Below are 22,642 nucleotides of genomic sequence, written 5' to 3' on the forward strand. Positions count from 1 at the left end.
TAAATTAAAGAAATTTTAATAGTCAGCCAAATATACAGCTATTAGAATTATCTAAATATCGCATAAATTACAAAATGATTACTTTATATATATATATAGCATAATAGGGATTTTTAATGATAAAATAACCAACATATCTCTGCAATTCTGTAAGTACCCCCCTGCCTAAATTATCATTTATAATACAAATAAACCCATTAAAGAATACTGCACAACACAATCCAAGGTTCTTGAATAAGAAATAAATGAGATCAGACTAAGTACATTCATTCAGATACAATACACTTAAAGTAGTAAAATTCTCCCTTTCACCCACCCATCACAAACTGCAAATTAATACACAGTAGCTATAGGTGCAATTTCATATGTTTCCATGTATATTTCCAGTACAGTTCCCACAATATTAAAGTGCTTATGTCACTCATATCATTCATGGTAAGATGTGCAATATCATCGTATTTGGATGTTTTAATTCAATGTCAGTTCAGCCAGTTGAGATTTTCTATCCACTGCCAATGTTATGTTTTGAAAGCATACCACTTTGACAATGTGAAAAAATATATTTGTTCCGAATATCACTGTTGTTTTCTCTTTCCTGTTGCTAACTTATATATAAGATCTAGCATAATGAACAATTTTAAATACAAAGAAACCGTTCCTACAAAACTTAGGACAAATAAATTAATTTATGTTAAAAAAAAGAGGCAGGATTAATATGACTATTCATAGTATGGAAGTTTTAAATGTGCATAAACTCTTCCGTGAACCATAATTCACAATTATAAGTGTGCAGTATGTAGCTTGTAGATATGTCATGGAGTAACATTTCACAGTTGAATGGCCCATCATTCTACAACGGAATGCAATGATTTGCCAGTAAGAAATATTAATACAGAAATAAGAAAAAAAAATGATATAAAGCTTCTCAAGGGAGATGATTTGCAAGAATTCCACTTTAAGGGGGAAAAAATTGTATTCAAGTCAGTGTGAATTACAAAACAATCTTGCTTACTTTAATCTACAAGTCAAACTTGTCTTGTTCAAACTGTTTACCAGGTATGACGTGAAGGCTCATAAATATTCAGCTCATATTCATAAATCTAAAGGCCTATTCATAGTCAGAAAGATGGAAATCCCTCTAACCAAAAATTATAATCAACGAATTCTAATTGAGCATCAACAAGCCATAGGGTTCCATGTGACTGCATATTAAGTTTCTAGTTTTTAAGTATTCTGGTCAGGTATGAGGGAGATCCAGGGAAGAAAAGATGGGATAATATGTCAGTCCACATCCCAATTTCCCTTCTGTCAAATGTGTCACTCCCCAAATTGTTCTGGCTACAGATGTCACTGCCTCTGCTGGTACTGTAAACAGAGACCCACACGACATCCCCATGACCCGCACGACATCTGGCAGGACAAAGAGTTCTTGAATGTGTGGTTAATTTGTGGATTTGTAAACATGATTCATAATCATAGAACTTTCACCAGCAAAAATGGCTTTAAGGTGAACATCAAAATATGACAACAGTGTTCCCGAACTATCGTGGGGCATTACTATGTTCAAGCTTTCAATTAAAGCATTCCATTCTGTCACCCTGGATGCTATATAATGTCATTTAAATGGAACCAAACATGAAGCAGAAGGCACTCAGTAAGGGACGTTATTGCAAATAATGTTAATTTAAAAAATAATTTGGATTAAGAAGGAATGACTATTTATACAAGCTGCAGTCTTTTAAAAGGGTAATAAAAACCACTGGAAAATGGTTTACACGAAAGACTTAGTGGCTGTGCCCTTTTCGCTTTCTAAAGTAGTACAACTGATGTGTTTTGTTTTTTCCTCTCAAAACCTGGGCAGTCCTTTCCGCTTTGATAAAGATCACATATTTCTATATAAACTTTAATTCTACTATTTCAGATGGGGGCTTAACATTATAACGACTTCTGCGAATTTCAGGGGACTTACTTTCAGAGAGGTCAAGGATATAACCTACCAGGTTTTGTATTAGGTGCACATAAACAGAAAATAGTCCCTTCCTAAAATGTCATAATCTGTTATGGAATGGTATCTAACATAAGCAGAAATTTCCATTTCCCTGTACAACAAAAATAACTCCCATCTCCATATATGCCCTTCGTATGAAACATGATTATACACAACTGCATAATTCTGCAAAATTAGTTAGATAAAATAGTTTTAACATTTCATAACAGCATAGTTTTAAATAGATCTATGCAACAAGAAGCAAAATATCCAAAATACCAAGAATCAAACTTATAAAAAAAAATTATAGAATTTAAACTCTTATATTAGTTTGTACATAATTTTTCATAGCATCTTCTTAATCTCATTGGAAGCAATATTTAAGATTCTGCATTAGTGGTAAGGATAAGCTTGCCAAAGTCCGGGGTGTTTGGGATAGTTACAAAGTAGTTGTCATTAGCTGTTATTTATATCTATTCCTAAGGAGTTTAGAAATCTTCCTTCCAAAGAAATGTAACTTAATTTGAACATACAGATCAGATACTAAAATACTCCTTGTTCTAACTACAGACTTAAATCTGAAGCTCAAAATAATTGCTATTTTACAGACTCTTAACATGCAGGCTCTCAAATTCACTTCCATTAGAAGCAAACAGTTAAATGGGTAAAACTGAGACAATTCCTCCATAACGTGACTACGAATGATTTCATCTGTGTCCGCTGTACACAGAGTTGTAACACACAGAATAAGAGGAAGGATCAGAACAGAAAATGAAATATAAAGATCAGTTTTACACTTATATATCCAAAGGGCATCACATTACAGGGCTTCTTATGAATAAGCAAATGGAAGTGATGGAATTAGCCAGTGAAGTGTAGGAAACCAAACTATTCTAGATAAGGTTTTCTGATTTGTTCACGTATGAAAATTGCAAAATGTTTATTTCACAACTGTTTAAAAACTGGCAGACAATAAAAGTAACTGGAATATGCTTTTCATCAGATAAAAAAAAATGAGGGGTTACTTGGGCAACTGTAACCAACTCTCCCTAGCTTCCAATTTAAAGCAGTTTACTTTCCAAAAAGAATCATTTACGTTAACTATATTTGTAATGACTCCATTACAAAACTTGAAAAATTGATGTTGAGTACTTACTATTCCAGAACCTTAAACTATTAGCAAAACAATAATTACACTACCAATACTATGAAGCACAAAAGTTACTGCCTGAAAGAGGTAAAATTATATATTCTTAACTAGCCTACAATGGAAACATTCCCAGGCTGCAGCAGATATACAGATATAGCCAAATTAACTTATAACAGTTAATGAGAAACTATAGTACAATAAACTACCAATGATCAAGAAAACTGATTCGGACAATTCTGCATAGCAATTATTTTTCGACAATATGGCTTAAATTACTGACAGAAGACCAAATCCTTGATTTCACTCTTAAATTAAAATCACCTTGGAACATCTGATATTAAGGCTTTCTTTATAACCTATAACAAAACTACTTAATTGAGATTTATCTAACACATTTGGAATATAAAATATAAATGTAAAATTTAAACCACTGCTATTTAACGTCAACTATCCACCAGTTTAAAAATTGAATTTGTATTCAGTACAAAGTTCTGCTGAGCTGAAGGAAATAAATGTAAGGACAATTGTTATGAATTCCTTTTTTTTCCTCTACAATCCCCAGCATTACTTTCCATACTGTTTAGGAATGAAATAGGGGAAAGAGATAAATGAAAATCACTGTTCTGTTATCCTTTCCTCCAAAGGAGCTTTTTACAATATTCCTCTTTCTCCTACAAAGAGAATCCAATCATTCCATTTGCAAATCCACACCTGTATAATGAATACCATTTGTTCATACCAAGAAGTTATTTAAAAAGTAGCTTCAGACATTAGACTACACTTTGCACCCCCTTTGCAATAACTAAAACTATTTTTGATTAACTATTTTATTATTCATTTTCTAATAGAACCTCCAAAAGGCAAGCTTTTCTTTAGATGGCTCATTTCTATTTCATAAATTTAGAGGGGAATGTTACATATTACATGGTAAGAATATTTGGCCCTGAAAAGATTAACTCCTCTACCCAAGTTTAATAATGCAGAACATGATTATCTCTCACTAACAAAAAAAAATCAGTTAAACTAGAATAGATTTTAAATATGTACTCCTTAAAAATATTATTAGCTCCAGTTTTAAAAAATATATCAAATACTCAAGCATAATACAGTAAACTCTTAATTTAATGGACCCCAGTTTGGTAGCCTTTTGATATAATGGTCTAACTTTTTGCTCAGACTCCAATGCAAGTTTTTCTGTCAAATGAAAGATTTCTCTAGTACATTATTTTACTGCAAATGACATCATTTGTCTATTATGTAATTATGCAAACAATGTAAATTCACAAAAGTGATATAAATTTCGATTTAATGGATGCCCCCTCATCCTGAATAGTCTGTTAAATTTTGATTTTAGTATTCTCTAATGATTTTCTAGTATCCCAGGAGAGATATGGCTCAACATTATGGCTGCATGACAGGTTTTCAATTAAAATATGTAAGTATGTAAAATAACTTAAGTCATTTCAACCAACGCAAGATATATCCAATATCAGATAGGCTTTGTTTGTTAACTGTAAATTCCTATAACTACCAGTTAAATCTCATTAGCTTTTTCTTTTACTAATTACAGAATAATTTTCCTGAGTAACATTATAAAATACCTGGTAATTCTACCAAAAGTATAAAGACAAGAAAATGTAGAACAATATAAACCAAGGATCACAAGTGCAGAAATGTTGTTGCTTTTCATTATATTTGGCCCTCCGTAAAAATCACTGCAAAAATTTACTTATCTAAAATATTCTGAAGGACAGTAATTAAGTTTTTCAGCCCATAAATGTAGCCCTCGTCTCGCGTATCGCTAGGGAATACATGAGCAAAATCTATCATCCGGACTTCAACTTCTTCATTTCCTGGAAGAGACGTGGGCATTTGGCTGAAAACTTTTTCCAGCTGAGGTATAACATTTCCGTTCAAATGTTTTTGTGAAAAGCAAGAACTGCTCTTCCATAGATGGTCTCTTAACAAAAACCGATTCTGGTGCCTGTTGTGAAAAGTATATGATTTAGAAAAATCTTTGCCATCTGAAGTCTCTACCTTCCCCATTTCTGAGGCATTGATGATATGAATATTGTTGTTGCGTTCCAATGTATTATCTGTACTATCACTTGGCACTTGGTCCTTGGCTACTTTGTTCCTCTCAACCAAACAGCCATCATTTAACCATGGAGACCAACCATCATAGACAAATAGTAAAGAACTTGCATAAAAGTTAAGCTGCTTCTGGCTCTCAAACCAGTGCAAGATTTCTTTAATCTTTTGAATACTAACAGCTATGGCGTCTTTTCTCAGGGTGAATCCATTATGGAAAAACCGAGCCAAACCTACAAAATAAACAAAAATAATCAGCAGGCAAATATCATAATCTAACAGAATTCAGGATTAAATTGGCACTACAAAAGTTCAGCAATATATATTACTGCCCTCAATTTCCATTTTTAGTTTTCAAAATGAATTGCAGAAATTTATGGTGAAAGGACAAATGACAGGCTTGAAATAAACAGAAGTTCATACAGTTGCCAAGTATACGGTACCATATGTACTTCTGTTTCCACAACTCAATTATATACAGTGGTGAAAGGAATTAGTGAACTCTTTAGGATTACCTACAACCTTGCAGCTTGGTGTCTTGCAAGGTGATCTGAGTTTTAGTTGAGTTGTTTTAGTAGATAAACAAAAATTGGGGTAAATATATTTTCTTACTGAATACATTGAACCAAAGTTCAGTCACTGCTTGAAAAAAGTGTGTGAAGTTTTAGACCAGGGGTCTTCAAACTTGGCAACTTTAAGACCTGTGGACTTCAACTCCTAGAATTCCTCAGCCAGCCCTGGCTGGCTGAAGAATTCTGGGAGTTGAAGTCCACAGGTCTTAAAGTTGCCTTGTTTGAAGAGCCTTGTTTTAGACTAACTAGTGGCAGTTCCTTTAGCAGCAATGATTGCAAAATTGTTTCCTGTTTGTCTTCATCCACCTCACACAATGGTTTAAAGGTGCTTTGTCCTTATTCCTCCTCACACAATTATTTTAATTCACTGTGTTGAGTTAAAACAACAGTATGGTGGGAGCCATGCAAATTTAGGGAGAATTCAATCCAAAGGATAAGTGTTGCAAGATACCCTTCTGGGGTCCCAATAGATGACACTGACTATTGAAGAGACCCAACACTTGACTTGTAGAAGCTGGCTAGAAACAATAAGAGATAGGCAGTCCCTCAGGTAAGCTAGCCCTATGTCATGGAGGGTTTTGTAAATAATAAAGAGAACTTTAAATCATACCCAGAAGCAGAGAGGAAACCACTGCAACTCACAGAGTAGAAGTCTCACATAAGAATACCCCTCATTGTCTGCACTGCTGTGTTCTGGCCCAGCTGAAGCTTCCAAGTAGTTTTCAAGCCATTTGAAAACAATCTTACATAAAGTGCACTGCGAAAATCTTGAGGTAACTAGGGCATGAGTGAATGTCTAAAGTAGGGGTGTCAAACTCAATTTCATTGAGGGCCACATCAGCATTGTGGTTGCCCTGGGGGGCCGGGTGGGTATGGCCAGGGTGGGTGCGGCCTACTGGGTGGGCGCAGCTGGAGTGCGTACGGCTTACTGGCTGGGCATGGCCAGCTCTACATCATTGGCATCAAGGGTGCCTATGGGGGCCTGGGCAGGAGTGGGACAGATCTAGGGGTCTCTGGCAGAAGGAGGGTCTCTGGGCCAGGGCCAAGGCAGTGGGGACCATTCCCTCACTGTTTCCAGGATGGCTTCGGGGGCCACATGAAACCACTTCGCGGGCCGGATCCGGCCCCCGGGCCTTGTGTTTGACATGTCTGGTCTAAAGGATGAAATCCTTTATTGGAATTCAATGTTGTTGTTTTTTCCTCCAAACATAAAATTTGTTATTAATGCCAAAATTCCCATTCATTTTATCTGCCCATAGTGCGGCCTCTGGCTCCTCCAGTTGGTCTTCAGAAAACCCGAAATGAACAGCAATGTTTTCTGGAGGGAGGATTCCAACATCAAATCTTCTCATGCATACTGCTCTTTTTCAGTGCTTTCTTTATAATGCAAATTAGTGCAGACCTTGTTCTTGGGATGTTTTTTGTTGGGCAACCATTCCTGGCAGAGTAAAGATGGTATTGTACTTCTCAATTGATATACTGTCAATCTGACTAGAAATTGAGGGTGACCAAAAAATTTTGTTGCCCTTTCCAGTCTGCTAATTATTAGCAACTCCTTTTCTGAGTTTGGCAAAGACCTCTTATAATTAGGTTATGGTTTGCTTCCATAACCCAGAGTTGGATAGAGCTACTTGTCTTTTTGTTGATTTGTTGATTGTTTTTAATTGAAGAAGGCCTTCAAATTCACTTCTAATTATGATCTATTGATTGGAATATTCGATTCAACTTTTACTGTTTAAAAGTTCATAGTCTTAAGAGGACTTCACATTTTTATTCAAAGACAGGGAACCTCGGTTCAATGAGTTCAATAATTTAATAATAATTTAATAATTTAATTTGTATACCGCCCTTCTCCCGAAGGACTCAGGGTGGTGAACAGGGCAATACATAATAAAAAACAGGATACAAAAATTAAAAAGTGATTAAACAACTATGCCCGTAGTAATTGATACATATTAAAAGTTAAAACTAATTATAAAAAAAAACCAACCCCATCCTGTCAGACCAGGCCAGCTTGTTCAAAAAAGGTTTTGAGATCGCGCCGGAAGGAGCGAAGGTCGGGAGCCATCCGGAGCTCAACCGGTAAGCGGTTCCACAGGTCTGGCACACCCACAGAGAACGCTCTCCCCCTGGGGGCCACCAATTGGCATTCTTTGATCGGAGGCACCCTGAGGAGGCCCTCTCTGTGGGAGCGCACTGGACGGACATATATATATATGTCAAATGCTTGTTAACTATTTTTAGATTACCTTGCTAGGCCCCAAACATGGGACAAATCTTATTTCCTGTGTCAGCCTAACCTGAAGGCCATCGACAGGCAGTAGTCACACCGGTGACAGCTCATATTTGTGTAAATTTTAAATTGCTAACAAAGAATTAAGGGAGACTGATATGCATTTCAAACTTATTAGTTTTCATCAGTCAGCCATGTTTATATATATAAACATAGCTAAAAGATTGGCAAGATCAGACAGAATGGAGGCATTCTGGGAACCTTCTACCAAGCAATGCCATCTAGTGGGACCCCAGAAGCATGCCCTCTCTGCCACAGAACCTGCCCTCTAGAACAGCATTCCCTCCTCCCCACAAGTTCCACACAGCTCCAAACCCTATAAGATTTCCACAAGTCTTTAAAAACCTAACTGTACTCTAGGCCTGGCAGATTTTTTTTATCATTTAAAACATGATAAAACATGTTGTGTTCAGCTGCACCGGTTTTCTTTTTTTTTGTTATCCTCTTTTTAATTATGTAAAAGAAGGTGTCATTTGGCATTCAGGTGTGCTTCTAAATCTACATAAATAAATGAATAAATAAGATGGGTAGCTCATTTATTCTTCAGATTTATAACGGTCTTTTCTCCTGATATGCTGTAATTTATTTATTACTAAGGCTTATGTGCTGCTTCAATCACAGATGTCTTTAAAAAAGCATATACTACAGAATGAAGGCCTTTTCCCAGAAGGTTCCGGAGCCTCATGCTAATCCAATACTGACTGGTATATAGATGTTTTCCAACTCTTGTCCTAAGAATAAGTGATTGGGGCAAAGTCACCTAAACTATGACTTGTATGCCTAATGGATGAATCCAACTCCAGCACCTTAAGTGCTATACCACATTGTTCTCAATATAAAGCACAGTATTAATGCTCAGTCTTTTTACTCATCATTCACAGTAAGAGATTTGTCCATAATACCGCTTTATCCCGTCTATAAATACTACTGGAAAATGTCTTCAACTATATTTTACAACAACACCAACTCTGGTTAAAAAAACATTGCTACTTCTTTGTCTCATTTGGCATTCTGTTATATTAAACCTCATTTTTTTTATCAACAACTACTTTCTTAATTACCAGGCACACATGGTTCGGAGTCCATAACACAAACTCTAGCCTGACTGTTCCTTTTTAAAAAGTCATTTGTTTAATATAGTGCTTTTATACAAAGATTACCATCTTTTATTGTTTCTTTTGTTAATCCTCTTCCATAATGCTGGTTCTGTGTCTCATAGGTACCAGTAGGGACATGATAAACCTTTAAAAAAGAAAAATGTCTAGCTCATTTCTTGAAACTTTTTTTTTTCATTTTTATTCTAGCTTAATGTTCCATTTACATTAAAACATTTTGCTTTAGACCACAGAAGTCTGAAAGAATTCGAGGTGTTAGATCTAGTTAGATCTTTATAAAACACAAGAATAGGGTATTTTTTTTGAAGAAGTATCATAATGCTTTATTTACAGTATAATCAAAAAAACAAATGAATGCAAATAAATATTTTCTGTATAATATTGAGGAATTGTCAGACATATTCCTTCAAATCAATTGCCCTATGAACACTGATAGCTTTATGTTTTATTGAGAATCTAAATTAACTAAAGCAAAATTTGATTCAGAGAACAATATAAATACTTGGTACATTCAAATTTCTAGAAACTAAACCAAAAATACAAATGTATATAACTATATACAGTAGCAACTTTTTTTAAAAAAATCTAGAAAACATTTAGAAAGAAAATCTAGAAATTTCTTGCTTAAACTCTGTGCTTTTATAAAACGCATTTTAATAATAATAATAATAATAATAATAATAATAATAATAATAATAATAGCAAAAATATATTTAAATAAACAGCAAAATAATCACAAATCACCAAACAATATCACAGACATGGTGGCGCAGTGGTTAGAATGCAGTACTGCAGGCTAACTCACTGCAGGAGTTCAATCCTGACCAGCTCAAGGTTGACTCAGCCTTCCATCCTTCTGAGGTGGGCAAAATGAGGACCCAGATTGTTGGGGGGCAATATGCTGACTCTGTAAACCACTTAGAGAGGGCTGTAAAGCACTGTGAAGCGGTATAGAAGTCTATTTGCTATTGCTATATTTAAGGACTTGTCATATATCTATCTGTACATGAATATAAAACTGTACTCAACAGTTTTAATAAAAGGTAACTATTTTTCATTATAACTCTATGTATACAGACAGTCCTTATTTAAAAACCATTCATAGTTACAACAGTGATGAAATGTTTGCATCTAGTCTTCACAATTAAATCCTTTGCAGGTCTGTAAAGAAAGAAAAACTGAAGTACTGTAAGATCATAAGCAGCTGCAGTTTTACTTAGTGACCATTTTGCTTAATGACTGAGTTGCTGGTCACAATTGTGGTAGCTAAACAAGGATTACTTGTATAAGCCGATTGCAAGAAGAACTATACACGTAAAGTAACATCACTTTTTCAATCTGCCATGTGGAGTCACAAATTTATCATTTCAATGTTGAAAGTCAAGTTTTTCTACCAAAAAGGAGGATATGGAGAAATCATTTTTCTTGTCCAGCCATAATTTTGATGTAATAAGTAGGGTTTTTTTTAAATCCAAAATATATTTCTACAATAAAGTTGTAAATAACTTACCAAAGCCCTTTAGAGGACAATAATGTTGCTACTGTAAACACCTTGAAGGTGCATGAAATGATAACAAATATAGTGTAAATCTCTCACAAAGTATGTGTCTATATAGTAAGGGAACCTACAGATTTTAATCGTATAAAACAGGGGTCTTCAAACTTGGCCCTTTTATGACTTATGGACTTCAACTCCCAGAATTCCTCAGACAGCATGCCTGGCTGAGGAATTCTGGGAGCTGAAGTCCACAAGTCATAAAAGGGCCAAGTTTGAAGACCCCTGGTATAAAATCTATGCCAGACTTCAACATGGATGTATTTATTCTTCCACTGAGGAGAAACAAACCATCTAGTTTATTTTCTGGCTTATACAGTACTACTTATGTAGTATTCCACTCAAATAATTAAAAGGTAACCACAAAAATCCTAGAATACTAATGGCTGCAGAACGGAGCTAGGACCTTTGGGTTTGGAGCTTTGTTTATCCATCCCACCAGTCCCTTTGGAACATGGAAGGGAACTACTCAGTGGTGGGATTCAAATACCTGAACACCCGGTTCTCTGAGTGGATACAGGCCTGTGCGTCCAAGGCCTAGAACAGACTTCAAGAAGTGGCATCCACGCACTTCCGAGGGGGGGGGGGCTTTTATGCCTGGGAGGCGTCCTCCAGGCTTTCGAGGCCTAGAATAGACTTCCGGAAGTGGCACCCTTTGAGGCTGTCGTAATTGCAAACAGTCATTAAACATTTGGTCATAATTTGAGGGTTACCTGTAATGAGGAAAACAGGAAATGTTTCCTGCTTATGTAAGGAAAATATATGAACTCCAAACCCATCCTTAATTCTCTTCACAAGAAAAAAAAATCATCTGGAGCGAGCTTATGTTGCACACATCTCTTCAAGGGCACGTTCTAATTAAAATCCAAGAGACAGCTTACCCTCATGCCAAGCACCAAGAACCCGATCTCTTCCATTAGTGGGTATTTGCTGATTTGTTGCTTTATCTTCTCTTCTGAAGCATATGGATCATAGCTTTTCTGGCCTATTTTTACATCCATTATGCATGGTTTCTTAAATCCATGTGTCACATCTTCCAGTTTTAGGTACAAATCTGTAAACAATTAAGGATAACTCAGCTGTCAGTATCTGGGGAAAAAAAGTGATTTCCGTACACCACAGCTATCATACCAGGCTATTAATTATTCCATGTCTTGGAAAGGAAGGCCCAAATCCCAATATTTCTTCAGTTTATGAATGAAAACTCTTAATATTAACTGTCAATCATACACTTTTTCTCTATTGATTTTAGCAACAGTTATGTCTAGCCATCGTTCCTCTTAACCAAAATTTGCAACTAATTTCAAATCTTGCTTAATATTAACCATAGCCGATAGCGCTGCAGATTTTATATTTAAAAATGATTAAGATTAACATTAGAAAAACAAGAGAAATTATTTTTCTAACAGAAATTCTGAGTGAGGCGGGCCTGGCTTCTGGTTTTACAATCACGGTAGGAGATCAGGAACACTTATTGATTCATGAGCCTGGGATTTATTTACACAATCTTCCCCTCACAGAATCATAGGACTGAAAGGGACCTTAGAGGTCTTCTAATCCATCCCCTACCTAAGATGGGAGTCTTTATACCATCCCACTCCAACGGTTGTCCAATCTTTTCTTGAAAACCTCCAGTAATGACTGAGAATCTCCATAGACAACTCAGTAATGGAGCACCCACAACTCAGAAGGGCAAGTTATTCTACTGACAAATTGCTGTCACTGTCAGGAAACTGCTCTTACTTCCAGGTTGAATCTCCCTCTGACAAGCTTGCACCCATTCTTCTTGTCCTGCCGTCAGGTGCTATGGAAAATAAATCAACACCCTCTTCTTATGACAGTCCTTCAAGTATTAGAAGACTGCTATCATGTCTCCCCTGAGCCTTTTCTTCGTTAGGTAAACATAACTAGTTCTTTTAGCCCAGGGGTAGGCAACCTTGGCTACCCCTGGGCTGGCTCAGGAATTCTGGGAGTTGAAGTCCACGAGTCACCAGGCTCAAGGTTGACTCAGCCTTCCATCCTTCCGAGGTAGGTAAAATGAGGACCCAGATTGTTGGGGGCAATTAAGCTGACTTTGTAATAATGCTGCTTGGGGGATGTGTGAAAGCCCTAATAAGCAGGCATATACATAGAATGAAGGCTACTGCTAAGCTTGTAAGCCGCCCTGAGTCTTCGGAGAAGGGCGGGATATAAATGGAATTAAAATAAAATAAAAGTAAATAAAATAAAAGAGCCAAGGTTCCCTACCTCTGCCTTAGCCGTACATCATATGATTTAGGCTCCTGATTCCTTATCATCTCTGTTGTTCTACTCTGCACTCTTTCTAGGGTTTCAGTACCTTTTCTGAATCGCGGTGACCAGAAATGGACTTAATTAAGTACATCAGCTCTGAAATATTTTTTCCATGAAGTTCTATATGATAGAATTTAATGCATATATTCTTAGAAGACCCTCCACATGTATATATTCTTAGAAGACCCTCCACAGTAATTTCCATCAAATTCATGTCTAGCACACTGAATATAGCAATAGTACCATTAGGTGCAGTAGGCAATGACCAGGTTCCATAATATTTTGGCAAATATTTGTGTAGTTCAAGAAACACAGAGTCTTCACACCCATCAGCAAATACCTGAAATAAAATAAATGTTAGTGAAATACCATTGGATCCTATAATAATTATCTACCTTTCTGCTATGATAGCAACTTTGGAAATCTGAACCTTACTTTATATAAATACCAAATTTATAGGAGTAAAAATGAGGGATACCTCCAGTATGAACGATATAGACATAGACAATCAATGAATTGCTAACCTATCTATCCCTATCAAAAATACAGATTCCGGCCCCTAGAGTCGGAAATGACTAGCACGCATGTGCGGGGGAACCTTTACCTTTACCTTTAAGTATTAAATTGTGACAAAATTGTGTACAAGGAAGATGTTTAGTCAAATCTTTAAACATTTTTATTTGTATAAACGCCTAAAAATAAATTCTATTGCAATAACCATATACCCTTGGAAAGCTATCTGAAAAGTACTGAACAAAACTTTTCAGTTCTTTTGATAGAAAATGTAACTAACCAGATGACAAAAAAAGCAGGCAGAATATAGATTGGCTTATATTACTCTTACATAAATTAGGAAAGAGATTACGCTTGTTAGCAAGTTAATTTTAGAAGCCTGATAACTTGAAGTTTTAGACTGCTTATAACATAAATCATTTTATTCATTTCAAAATCATTTCCTCTCCAAACTCTTAATCTGCAGAAGTACATTGAAAATCAATTATTTTACTACAGAAATTGCAGGTTCTAATCAGCATGCCTAGAAAATAAACTTTGTTGCATGAAAATCATCCTAAATGGGTCAGCTGCAGATGGATTTTGGTTTGAAAAGGGAACTGAATCATGAACTGGTTTGAAAAAGGAACTGAATGTTTCAGAGCAAGCTGTTCAAGAACTTCTACAGTAATTAACTGTTTACAGTTCTTTCTAAGTTCATACTACTGTTACTCTAATTCCAGTGGAAGACACATTATGTACTCTCTCCAACTCAGGAAGAATTTTACATTCTTTTTTCTAAAAAAAAAAGCATTCACATTTTAAATATTAGTTAGGGGTGGAAGATGGGGTCAAACAACTTCAGTTGCTTATAGACTTTCTGATTTTATGATTTTGGGATAATAGGTGAATATGAATATTTAACTAAAATCAAACTAGCCTCTACCACAGTATCAACTTTACCTTACATTCAAATGTCTAAACATACCTTTTAAAAATGTTATTATAAAAGATATGAACACTATAAATCACTACAACAAAATCATGATTAAATTATCATGGTGAATAACTGCTATGTAAACATATGACACAGCCATGAATACTTCTGACAATGTTTACTTTTTTAAAATGTGATTTTGAAATGTGATTAATGATTCATATCACTGATATATTTTTTTTCTTTCCAGTATGTAGGTTTTCATTCTAAACACACTCTAGTATGTTGTTGTTGTTAGCTGTGAAGTCGTGTCTGATCCATCATGACCCTATGGACAACGTTCCTCCAGGCCTTCCTGTCCTCTACAATCTTCTGGAGTCCATTTAAGCACACGCCTACTGCTTCAGTGACTCCATCCAGCCACCTCATTCTCTGTCGTCCCCTTCTTCTATTGCCCTCAACCTTTCCCAGCATTAGGCTCTTCTCCAGTGAGTCCTTCCTTCTCATTAGGTGGCCAAAGTATTTGAGTCTTAACTTCAGGATCTGGCCTTCTAAAGAGCAGTCAGGGTTGATCTCCTCTAGGACTGACCGGTTTGATCGCCTTGCAGTCCAAGGGACTCACAGGAGTCTTCTCCAGCACCATACTTCAAAGGCCTCAATTCTTTGGCGCTCAGCCTTTCTTATGGTCTTCTCCAGCACCACAGTTCTCTCTAGTATAGGAAATATCTAACAGATACATACCAGATTCTGTAGTCTTCAACATCTAAATGTGATGATTTTTGCATGTCACATATTGGTTCAACTCTGACATACACAAAAATTATAACTATAGTTTATATGTGTAATTAAAATAAAGTCCTGTTAAGCCTTTACAAATACTTGTCTAAATAAAGAAGAGTTATCTATGCTTTCTAAACAGAAGCAGTAGACTAAGGACAATTTTATTGATGATAAATGATTTTTTACTATATTAAATTAGTTTTAATTATTATTATCTTTTATGATTCTTGTATTATTGTGAGCTACATTCTGGGTTTTCTCAGAAGAATAGTAAAAAAAATAATGCCATAATCTCTAAACAAGAAAAGTAATACAGAAAAAATTTCAAGAAATTGTTTCAAAACAGCAATACTTTTAACGATACATCCTTTGGTATCCCAAGATGGCATATAAATTCCCAAGTCAAGAGGGTATTCCGATCAGCGTTGGAAAATGTGATTAAGTACGTCAGGAATGGAGACATACAGCAGTTAAACGCACTAGGCCAAAAATTTAAAGCTTTCAGAACCATTGTACAATTTAGAATAACGGAAAGCAGCATAAAAGTAAAATGCAAGACGTGTTCACAAGGATAGTACACAAAATGGGTTGTTCAATTCTGCAAAAAAAATATATGTCATTGCTTCCAGTTGTTTTAAGAAATGAATTATTTTACCTTATTGTAGAAGTCTAGTTCTCTGGGCCCTCGAGGAGGTGGCTGCAATTGTTTGAGAACAGTGCCATCTGGATGCTGCAATATGCCTGAGAGACAAACAAAACCATATATGCTGATCTTCAACCTACAATATAATTTCAGTTTTATTTCATAATGAACAGAAATCCAAACACAGAAGAGCAATTTTTAACATAAAAGTCCAAGAAATCTAATTTAGAATAATTTCTAATTATTTATTTGAAATAAATAAACCAGAGAAGGCAGACTTGTGAATTTTAATAGGAATTAGTTTTTCCAACATAGTAAATAAATGTTTTCTGAGAGTACCCAAAATGAGAGTTAGTGAACAATAATGTTGTCAGGGTGCAATTCTGCTACATAAAAACAAATGATCAACTGTTTCTCATTATTTTCAACTTGATTAGAGACAGACCAGATCTAATTACAAACTGCAGAGCAAAGTTACTGCTGAAACTTAATATAACTTTCAGAATTAACTAATTCACGTGGTAAGTATATAAAAACTATGGCATTTTAAAACCTAATTATTGGTTATTTTCAACTTTCTTGGACAAATTGTTAAGAAGAGGGTTAGGTTACAGTTCCAGAGGCCCTGGAAGAAATTAATTATCTGGACCCACTCAAGCCTGAATCCAGATCTGCTGGTATAGCAGTGAAACAGCATCGATTGCACTTGTGGATGACTTTTGATTTGTGTGTGTGTGTGTGTGTGTGTGTGTGTTAGTACAACCATTCTGGCCCTCCTTCTCAGGGCTTTCAATAGTACTATACTTCTGGATTTATCTAGGGCCGTGGTGGCGAATCTATGGCACGTGTGACAGACTGGGCACGGGCACGCGCACCAGAGGGACGCTCCTCTCCCTATATCCACGTGCGCCTGACTAGTGGGAACTGGAGAGGGCAGGGAAACCGAATCCAGTAGCACTATTGCGGGAACAGTTGCCAGAGCTGGGCGGGGAGAGGGGAACCTATAAAAGCAGGTTTGGGGGGAGAGTGCAGCGAGAGAGCGAGCAGACAGCCTTTGGAAGCGATGATGGGTGTGAGTTTGGAGAAGACAAGTAGTACGCGGTGTCCGTTTGTACTTTGCAGAAGGCTAGCAGGGGAAGGAGGATACCTAAGTTTGGACTTTGGAGAAAGGGAGAGGGAGGGGGAGGAAGGAAGGAGCGGAGGGGGAAGGGAGGGAGGGAGGGAGGAAGGAAGGCTGGGCCCACCAGCACGGCTGGGCAGATGCATGACCAGGCCTGCCCAGGTGACGCCGAAGCCAGCCAGCCCATCTGCGGGAGCGTGGGGGGAGGGGGGAGAGTGGCTACCCCTAAGCACCACGCCTGCCTCCCTTCGGGCTCCCTCAGCCTCTCCCTCCCTCCAAGCTGGGGCTGGTCAGATTCCCCCCCCCCGTGGGCAGCGCTGCGCCAATCCCTGGCAAGCCCTCCTCCTCCTTCTGTGGACAGACCGTGGCTTACCGAGCCGGGCGACGCCTCTCCCCACACGAGTCCTCAGGCGGAGGAGACAGGCCCAGCCCCAGCACAGCATGGAAAGCAAGGCAGCAGCCCCACGTGCATCCCCGTGCATGAGTGTGCCCTCCCATGCCATGCAAGTGGAGCTGCGGCGGCTGCCCACCTGCACTCTTCTGCCGCAGAAGCCGCAGCTCCGCTTGCCTGGCAGGGCAGGGGTGCGCTCGCACATGGGGACGCACATGGGGCTGCTGCCTTGCTTTCTGTGCCGTGCTGGGGCTGGGATGGACTGGGCACAGAGCCTCCATGCCACTTCTTCCCCTGCGGACATCGGGAGCGCCCACCCTGCCTACCCCTCGTCCCTGGTCAGCTTCTGCCGTCCCGCGCTCTCTAGCTCGTCGCCAGCCAGCTGGGTGTGCCGAGCTCGGGCCTCAAGCAGATGGAGGCTGGAGGGGAGAGAGCGCCACGGCTGCTCGGCTCCTCCACCTGAGGATGCATGCGGGGAGAGGCGCCACCCAGCTTGGTAAGCCGTGGTCCGCCCACAGGAGGAGGATGGAGGAGAACTGGCCACGGACAGGCACAGCGCTGCCCACGGGGGGAACCACTATCTGTACATTTCTGGGCATCAAATTAAATTTAGTACTGAACATCAGTTGTGCCAATTCTGTGATGTTGAACTGCAGCTTATTTTATCTTTAAAAAATTACATTTAAAGCCTATTGTATTCAGGACAGATTCTATACTTTCAGATTTATGTTACAAGAATTACATTAGCTAGATCTATGCCTAGCCCACCTGTCTGTTAATTAGAACCACTCTGATTCACAGCAGTCTACAGTACTACTGTAACGTTATCCTAGTTTCTCTGTTGGAACTCTTAGTCTCCTGCCTCTCACTGAGAAATTTCCTAACTGGCAACCTTGAAACGCTGGTAGAATTAATATGGGTCTCTGTATCCAAGGTGAGTGCCATTTAATCAGCATACTTCAAGCAAGAAACATATTTCTGTATGATACATATTCCTTTGTTTCCATAAATCTTACATCTGTAACTTTCAAGTCCACTGCCACTTCCTTTCTTGTCTACCTGTCTCTTCTATTATCACATTTTGCCAGACAGCATGTTAGCAGGCTACAGCAAAAAATAAAAAATCTTGATTTATTTTAGTAGCCAAATAGTAATCCTAAACCTAACCTTAGCATGTAAGATTTCATAGATTAGAACTCTGCTACTCCAGATGTTGTGAACACTAGCTATTAGAAATCCTACTTATTGCAAATAATATGCCAGGCACAAGCAACCAGAAAGAACACAATGAGCTGATCAGAGTGGAATGTTTATTACTGCTCACCAATACACAGGAATCTCACCAGACTAAAAGCACACACTACAACTAGATGAATACTGAAACAAGTTTTAAGGAGAATCTCCCTTTAGCTGCTTCCTCTCCACAAGTGATTCAAGGTTAGTCAGCAGTTTCACTCCCCAACTCAGCACCAGATCCCACCACACAACTGCGTATAATATATATGGCTGGCTAAACCTAACTAAAACCATATTCTTCTTTAAAAAAATAACAATGATCTTGCACCATGTGTGTGTCTTCAAGTCAGTCTTGATTCCTGGTGACTCTATGGAAAAGTCCATGCAATTTTTTGACAATATTTTCAAAAGCAGTTTACACTGCCCTCTTCCTAGAGCAGGGGTGTCAAACTGCCGGCCTGCGGGCTGGATGCGTCACGCAGAAGCCATGCCCATCCCATTGCCAGCAATGGCAAAACTGTCCCGATGTTTTGTGCGACGTCACGTGACGTCGCAAGTTTGACATGTCTATGTCCTAGAGGGCTAAGAGAGAATGAATGTCTCAAAGCCACTCCCATTTGGTTTCCATACTAAGGCAGCACTAAAATCCAAGTTTTCCTACCCCCTAATCCAACACCTTAATCATTAACCGAATTGTCTCTTTGATTTATACACCCAGTTAAAAAATAACCAAGGCTCCTATTTTAATATATGGATTATGATTATAAAAACACTCTTTGAACTCTAGAGAAAGCATAAAATTTTACAGGTATAACTGAATTATGTAACAACATTGTCAAAGCAGCAGTGATTTGTGGTATTATTTCAATTTATAATTGTTGTGGTACATATAATATTAACATTTATTCCTCCTCATAACTTTATTTTAAAAGATTTATACACAATAATTTCACATTATTACAGATTCTGTTTTTGCTAGTTTTCGAGGAGATAGGGCAGGGGAAACCATGCAGAGCACCAGCCCCCATCTCTAACCAAGAAATATTTTCCAACTATTACTTTGGCATCTGAGAATCCATTCTCTGTGCCATTTTTAATCCTACCATCACAATCCCAAATGCTGTAATTGTTTTTAACATTTTTTTTTAAAAAAAACAAGCTGCTAAAATAGTTTAATTCCACAATCAAAACTATAAACAAGACTTTCATAGCAGCCTGAATATAAACTTATATTACTCATAGTTTGTAGTGCCTACAGCCACGCAATTCTGGTTGATTTCAAAAAACCAAGGTTAACATGTGAGAAATCAACAGGAAACATCAGAGCTGTAGGTTACACTGGAAGAAAAACTTAAGGTATCCTAAAAACACCCATGTTAGACCCTTTGTCAACGTGAAATAAATTTTACTCTTAAACAAAAATGGCATCAATTTTCCTAGAGGCAGATAACTTAAACACATTCAGTTAGACAAAATACTGAGTCCAATCTTAGAGGAGTAGCCTAAACAACTGTAGCAATACACATTTCTTCTGGAGACTGCAGCTAATAAAAGTTTTTACTTCGAATGGTGGCAATTTATTAATTAAAGTTCTTTCTAAAATTCTTGCTTTACATTGTTCCATCTGATATACTGTTAAGTCTATAAAAATCAGGCTAGGAAAAACGGACAAAGCAGCCTTAGAAATTCTTCTAAACGGGCATGCAAGTCTTCTTTCATTTGTTGTTTTCTGAGAACATTTCCAATAAACCCTTTTGAAGTTCACTGTGAAAAACAACCAAGACTGTATCTTTAATAGCTCATTATTTTCTTCTTCCCACTCCCTTTTCATTCTTCCTCTAGGTCACTCCCACCCATGTCTAATTTTTATAAGACAGAAAGCATCCAGATAAAAAACAAACCAACGTGTTCAGTTAACACATGTATAAAGACTCTTCCATGTTTTTTTTTTAAAAAAGGATTTATCCCACATTTTTCTGCTTCCAGTAGAAACTTAGAAGAGATATCTTTCCTAACAAAATAACCATTTTTTAAAATAATTTCTTCGGGAAAATCAGTAGCATTACTTTTGAAACCATTTTAAAAACTTCACTGTGGGAGGCAGAGAAATAAGTAAATTTCCTGAAACTTAGAAGACCAAGCATACAAGCAGGTTTCTCAGAAAATACAGTAAGGAGGTCATATGAGATAATGGAAAGAAAACACACCAGTCTATTATATCCATTAATAAATATTAAAGAATGAAAATAAAAAAATGAAAATGTATCTACTGTAAGTTATCATTTTATATTATAAATAACATGATAAACTGATGATAAAAGTCTAGAAGCAAAGACAAGTTTATATGAATTTCAGAACTTTAAATTTTCAATTATTTTGCTTTGTAAATTTTGCTAAAACAATTACTGTAATGATAAATTTCATGCAATTAGTATTGGGTTCATGCAAAAACTGTCAGTAAAGTCGGACTGCCTGAGAAGAAATAGAAAAACAGTCATCTTACCCTATACCAGGGGTAGGCAACCTTGGCTCTTTTATGACTCATGGACTTCAACTCCCAGAATTCCTGAGCCAGCTATGCTGGCTATGCTGGCCCAGGAATTCTGGGAGTTGAAGTCCATGAGTCGTAAAAGAACCGAGGTTGCCTACCACTGCCCTATACTAAAAAAATCAGAAATAGTAGTACCCTTTCTAACTAAGGTTATTAAAAGAAAAGCTTTTGTGAACTTTAGCTCACTTCATTAGATACACAGAGTAGCTAAACTGAAGGATTTAAACTGGGATTGGAAAAACAGAGGGGAAGAAGGCTAGTTATGTATGGGTAGATGTAGGTTACAAGTAAGTCAGATTACAAACTTATGATAACATCAAGAAAGTGATGTAGTCTGCATAAAGGTGAAGTCTGAGGTTAATGGGATGGAAGTTGTTGAAATCAAGAGAACTTGATGAGACATTCAAATACAAAGTACAAGTACTTCTACCTGTTGGCGTATTCGGGTCTTTTCCCGTGTAGGATTGAGGGTGTCTTGGCGACGTTTCGACGAGGTCCCACTTGTCATCTTCAGGCTGGTCTCTTCGGTTTCGTGCGAAACCGAAGACACCAGCCTGAAGATGACGAGTGGGACCTCCTCGAAACATCGCCAAGACACCCTCAATCCTACACGGGAAAAGACCCGAATACGCCAAGACCTACATACCTATACCCGTGAAAATCTACGAAAACATATATATGTGTATATATATATATATATGGATCCTTGGTTTTTCGGGTTTTTCCCCGCGTAGAATTAAAGGTGTAGGCGCAACGTTTCGACGGAATCCCATCCGTCATCATCAGGCTTCTGCTTCCTTCTTCTGGGAGAAGCATGTGGCTCTTGCTCTTTGTTCCTCTTTTTTAAACTGCCAGAGGGGGTGTGTTCTGTGGAGGTGTGCTCTGATTGGGTAGGGGACCAAGTGTGTTCTGATTGGGTGGGAGTGTGTTTTGAATGGTGGGTGTGTTCTGATTGGGTGGGGGTGTGTTCTGAGTGGATGGGCTGGTCTCAGCTGCCAGCTCCAGAACTGAGCTGGTGAGTTGTGCTGCTTTTGTTCGGCTTCGTGTTTGTGGTGGTGCCATGTTTTTATAGTGGGTGTCAGTTTGCTTATTGTGTGGTTTGGAGGGGTTTAAAGTGGCTGATGTTGCAGCTGTAGTTAGGTTTCTGTTTTGTGGTTGTGTGTCTTTATCGTTGTGGGTTCGGATTTGCTTTTTGAATGGTTGTGTGGTGGTGATGTCATGTGATGTTATCATGAGTTTGGGTCTGGTATCATTCTTGGTGGTTGGGCTTCGTCTGTCAATCAAGGCGGGTTTCCAAATGGCTGGTAGACGAGAGGTATCATCTCGTTTATTCATGCTGTGGGGGCGTTTTTCTATCTCAATGGCTTCTCTGATTATTCTGTTGTTAAAATGTTCAATTTTGGCGATAGTTTTGGTTTTTTTAAAAAAAAATTTAAG

The 22,642-nt window shown here is 37.7% G+C and overlaps 1 protein-coding gene across 5 annotated transcripts in view; it reads right to left on the reverse strand.

Moving 5' to 3' along the window:
- Positions 1 to 22,642, reverse strand: part of IPMK (inositol polyphosphate multikinase) — a 27,495-nt gene continuing 4,853 nt past the window's right edge. Inside the window, exons 1-7 of one of the 5 annotated variants that reach the window (XM_083364812.1) lie at positions 21,636 to 21,686; positions 15,920 to 16,005; positions 13,299 to 13,395; positions 12,507 to 12,567; positions 11,645 to 11,817; positions 9,254 to 9,335; positions 1 to 5,461 (exon numbers count right to left, since the gene is read on the reverse strand). In XM_083364812.1, the coding sequence (XP_083220938.1) occupies positions 4,863 to 5,461; positions 9,254 to 9,335; positions 11,645 to 11,817; positions 12,507 to 12,567; positions 13,299 to 13,385 (1,002 nt within the window). In that variant the 5' untranslated portion in view covers positions 13,386 to 13,395; positions 15,920 to 16,005; positions 21,636 to 21,686 and the 3' untranslated portion in view covers positions 1 to 4,862. Of the gene's footprint in view, positions 5,462 to 9,253; positions 9,336 to 11,644; positions 11,818 to 12,506; positions 12,568 to 13,298; positions 13,396 to 15,919; positions 16,024 to 18,434; positions 18,486 to 21,635; positions 21,687 to 22,642 lie in introns of those variants that run through there. The other 4 variants (XM_083364811.1, XM_083364809.1, XM_083364810.1 and 1 more) reach the window with 4 other exon arrangements.

The sequence above is a fragment of the Vipera ursinii genome, assembly GCF_947247035.1.
Source record: "Vipera ursinii genome assembly, chromosome: 5".
NCBI lineage: Eukaryota > Metazoa > Chordata > Lepidosauria > Squamata > Viperidae > Vipera > Vipera ursinii.